The sequence below is a fragment of the Erigeron canadensis genome, chromosome 8 (assembly GCF_010389155.1).
Source record: "Erigeron canadensis isolate Cc75 chromosome 8, C_canadensis_v1, whole genome shotgun sequence".
NCBI lineage: Eukaryota > Viridiplantae > Streptophyta > Magnoliopsida > Asterales > Asteraceae > Erigeron > Erigeron canadensis.
Window position 1 is genome coordinate 46,408,098 of NC_057768.1, and position 4,241 is coordinate 46,412,338.

General features: G+C 35.5%; 1 protein-coding gene across 1 annotated transcript; it reads right to left on the bottom strand.

Annotated features, from left to right (window-relative positions):
* Positions 1–230: 230 nt before the first annotated feature.
* LOC122579114 (beta-D-glucosyl crocetin beta-1,6-glucosyltransferase-like) lies at positions 231–2,111 on the bottom strand. The gene has a single exon (XM_043751221.1). It carries the CDS (start codon positions 2,036–2,038, stop codon positions 431–433), a length of 1,608 nt encoding a protein of 535 aa, XP_043607156.1. The 5' UTR covers positions 2,039–2,111; the 3' UTR covers positions 231–430.
* Between the last annotated feature and the right edge of the window lie 2,130 nt (positions 2,112–4,241).

Consider the following 4,241-nt stretch of genomic DNA (forward strand, 5'->3'; position numbering starts at 1 on the left):
GAATGTATATATGGTTATTAGCTTACGTAATGAAGCATATTTTTTTAATTGAGAGATCTGTATGTTATTTTGGAGGTTGATATTGATAATTGGTTCTTCTACTGTTGGATCAACCAAAAAAGTTTCAAGCCTTTGAATACACAGTTGTAACAGTAAGTTTTTGGTATATTTAAACTCCAATTCAGCTGGGTACTTCCACATACGGAGATAATGAAATCAACAATGAAAACTGAAACAAAATATAGGAAAGACAGTTTCATTTCCTTAAAAGAACAACTTTGAAAAATTCAAACTCAAGTATGATTAGTAGACGAAACTCAAAACCTTCATCTTTATAAGTTTATAAACTAAACATAGATGACGATGTTCATACACGGTACACGTGGTATCCACGAAAAGCATACACGGATCCGATTACTAGTGAACCATTTCAGGCTGCTTTTTGGCTAATAAACTCGACAAAAGCACCCAATGCTTTCACTGAACTCGCCGGAAATCCACCCTCAAATTCTTTGCCAAGTTTCTTTACTTGATTATGCACCTTTTCATCAGTCATTAATTTCTTAATCCCTGCTGCTATATCTTCCTTATTGAATCTTCCTTGCCTTCCATCAACACTTGACATAGTGAATCCTATCTGAAGATGGGTAGTCAACAGTTTTGCATTGTCAAACTGATCACCCCTAAGCGGCCATCCCAAGATCGGGATCCCTCTGCCTATCGCCTCTACAGTCGAGTTCCACCCACAATGCGATAAGAATCCGCCTGTAGATGGATGGCTCAAAATCAACAACTGTGGTGCCCAGCCAGTAATGATCAAACCCCTGCCCCCAACTTTGGTGTCTAAACCTTCAGGATAGTACCCTTCCTCTTCTTCTTCACTATCGGTATTAACCGGCCCCAAGAATGATCTGGGCATGCCGGTTTTACCTGAACCGGGCTGGATCACCCAAATGAAAGCCTGATCTGATTCCTCCAAGGCTTTAGCTAGTTCTTTGTATTCTTCAATAGACGGTCCAACCTCACTCCCAAATGAAATATAGATGACTGATCCACTTGGTTTCGCTTCCAGCCACTGGATCACCTCATGTTCGGTATAATTCGACTTGTGATTCGATCTCATCTCGGAATCATGAAGCAACGAACCGGCTGATTTCCAAAACTGTTCGGGTAGTAGCGGCCCAACTCCATAAACCGGAAGCTTGAGTTGTTCAGCTATATATTCAATAAACAAACCTTCAAGATCCTCACAAGTGTTGATAAGTAAGGCGACCGAGCCTCCCACATCATCCACCCACTTTGGTTTGTCATCTGGTCCGGGCCGACCCCTTCCACGACCACCTCCACGACCACGACCACGTCCTCCCCCCCGTCCACCGCCCCTCGATCCGGGCCCTCCCCTGCCTCTAGGACCTCTGTTTAGATCATCAAAAGTTGCAGCCATTTCAGTCGGTAGACCGGGAAGCTCACGAATCTCGCCCGGTTTGATATCACCGATCTTGGCCTTCCATCGCCCATAACCCATAGCGGAAGAAGTCGCACCAGAAGTCGAAAACGACACCACAGGAATATTGTAATCAACGAAAATCTGTTTACTCCAGCTCATCATGACGTCAAGGACAACACAGGTGGGCAATGGTACATCCTGTCTAGATGACATAAATGACTTGATCCCTTCACCCATTTGCTTATTCTGGGCTTCAAGTGGGCTCCCTCGATGAGGATGTGGTGGGGCCTCTTTTTCGGATCCGGAATCGGGTGGTGAGGCCGCAACCGGAATCTCGGCCACATGAATGAAAGATGATTGGGTGGCAAAAGTGGATGGAACAGATGACGAAAGATGAGTTGGGATAATTAGAGTGACATTGTAGGAATGAGATGATATGTTTTTGCACAGTTCCATAGCTGGGAACAAGTGCCCCTGGCCGAAAAACGGTAACACGAAAATCTCGCCTTTTGGTTCTGATTCCATAGTTGTTGTTTCAAGTTTTCTTTTCTTGATATGGTTCTGGTTTTCTTCTTCTTGTTGGTTATCCATTGATGATGTGGTGTATGTATTTATAGAAAGAGGTTAGTGTATCCTGTATATATGAATGTAATTATATAAAGGAAGGAGTGAAGTTGTGTCAATTTTAATGTCTTTGTGGCTAAGCGATGATGGTCGACTCCAAGAAGCAAGGTGGGCACGCCAAGAAGCTTCTCTTTTTACTTTTTGCTTCTTAAAATGACGTTGCCAAAACCGTGTTCATTCTCTAAATTGAAAATGAATTAATTAATACAACAAATTATTAATCAAATCAATGAAGCTAGCTAGGTCCAATAATACTTAATTAATGTCTATCATATTAATCATATTTATGGAGTATATGTGTTGTACTCCAAGGTCACGCTATGAAGACTTGCTACTGTCGTATCACTAACTTCGGAAAGAATATTCCGTTAAGTTCCAAATTCGGATTCAAAGTCGAATATAAATATAATGAGAAAACCATGACAAATTAGATACACGCCGTATAGTTTTTTGTTATACTTTGATAAGTTGAAAAGATAAATTTCAGGATAGACAGATTATTAAAAGTGCCATTTTGCAGATGTCATGACTCGTTAACAAAAGTCTTAATAGACTTGAAGACGAGACTGATAATTATATGTTGGATGTAATGGATATTTGTGGTAAAAGTGCGAGGGGGAATACCGTTCGACTGGTTGAGTGTGAACAGAACCAATGATAGCATATCTTCTAACACAAAAATCTTGAATATTATTATTTTGAAAGTTGGGTATATATTATTAAAAGTTAAAACATGCTTTTGTTGCCGACATATTTATTTAAATCGAAAATTTATAAAAAGGAATGAATCACTCTTCAATTTGCATTCTCAATGAAGTTATTGATAAATGATTAATTCATCACACAATATCTATACTTTTTTGTTATTGTTAATTAAAAATTCTACAACGATTTATCATTATAATTCATCACACGTACGATATCTATACTTTCTTTTGTTGTTGTTAATTAAAATTCTACATCAATTCATAGTATTTTTTTTTTATAAAACATCTACCAATATACTAAAACAGAATTGTGACATTCTTTATTAGACACATGGCACAATATTTAAGCAACACGTGTCTTTTTAGTCTAATAAAATTATAAAAAAAAATTTACTTTTTAGAATTCATATATAATTAGAATTAGTATAAAATTAATTAATTAATCTTATCATACTAGAATTAGAATAAGAGTTATGAATCAACTATATTTTATTTTTAGTGCATTAATATTAATTCAGGTAATGCCATACGTATATCTTAATTTTACTATTACTATTATTATATTATATATTATATTATACTATTATTATAGTATTAATTTATTTCATAATCACGAATCATGTAAAAACGTATATTCAAATTTCTTTATGATACGATTTATATAGCTACCGTACATCGTACGGGTACTATGACTAGTATATATATATACGAACTATTAGATGATATAGTTTTCGATCAGCTTTATCGATTTACTTTCTGAGATGTAAGCTAAAAAATAAATCTAGTACATACTTATTAAAGATTATTGAGAGTTTTTTGCATATGTTCATTATATACGATATATATTATTTCAATCTATACATCGTACGGGTATTAGTACTAATATATATATATATACGAACTATAAAAGACAATGATATAGTTTTCGATCAGCTTTATCGATTTAAAAGGTAGGAAAAGTTAAATGAATTTAATATATATTTAATTCTCTTAATTCATATTTTTAAAACTAGCTTTGTAATTCCATTAAACATTTCCTTTTTTATGAACGACAACATATATATAAATATATATATAAAAAGAAGAAGCTAGCCGTTAGCAAGGTAGTGTATGTAGTTGAAAATAATTGTGGAGTTAGGTTCAAGGGGATGGTATCGATATTACAATGAAGGGGGTCAAAGAGTTTCTGGATGGTAGGCAAGATTATAAGAGATTAAGAGTAGATTATATTTTAAATAGTCAAACTGGGTAAGTGCAACATTTTTGTACACTATGAACCGAGACCCGTGTTAAGAATTGTGTTGTTGATAATTAACAATGATGTCCACTAATAGAACATATGTTAGAGACCTGATTGACATGCATGACTCATGAGCATTGCTCATTTGCTCATGTTGGGATTGGAAGAAGAGAAAAGAAAATGTAAGGATATTTTTTTCGTGATTTGTTGGTGTATTTGGAAG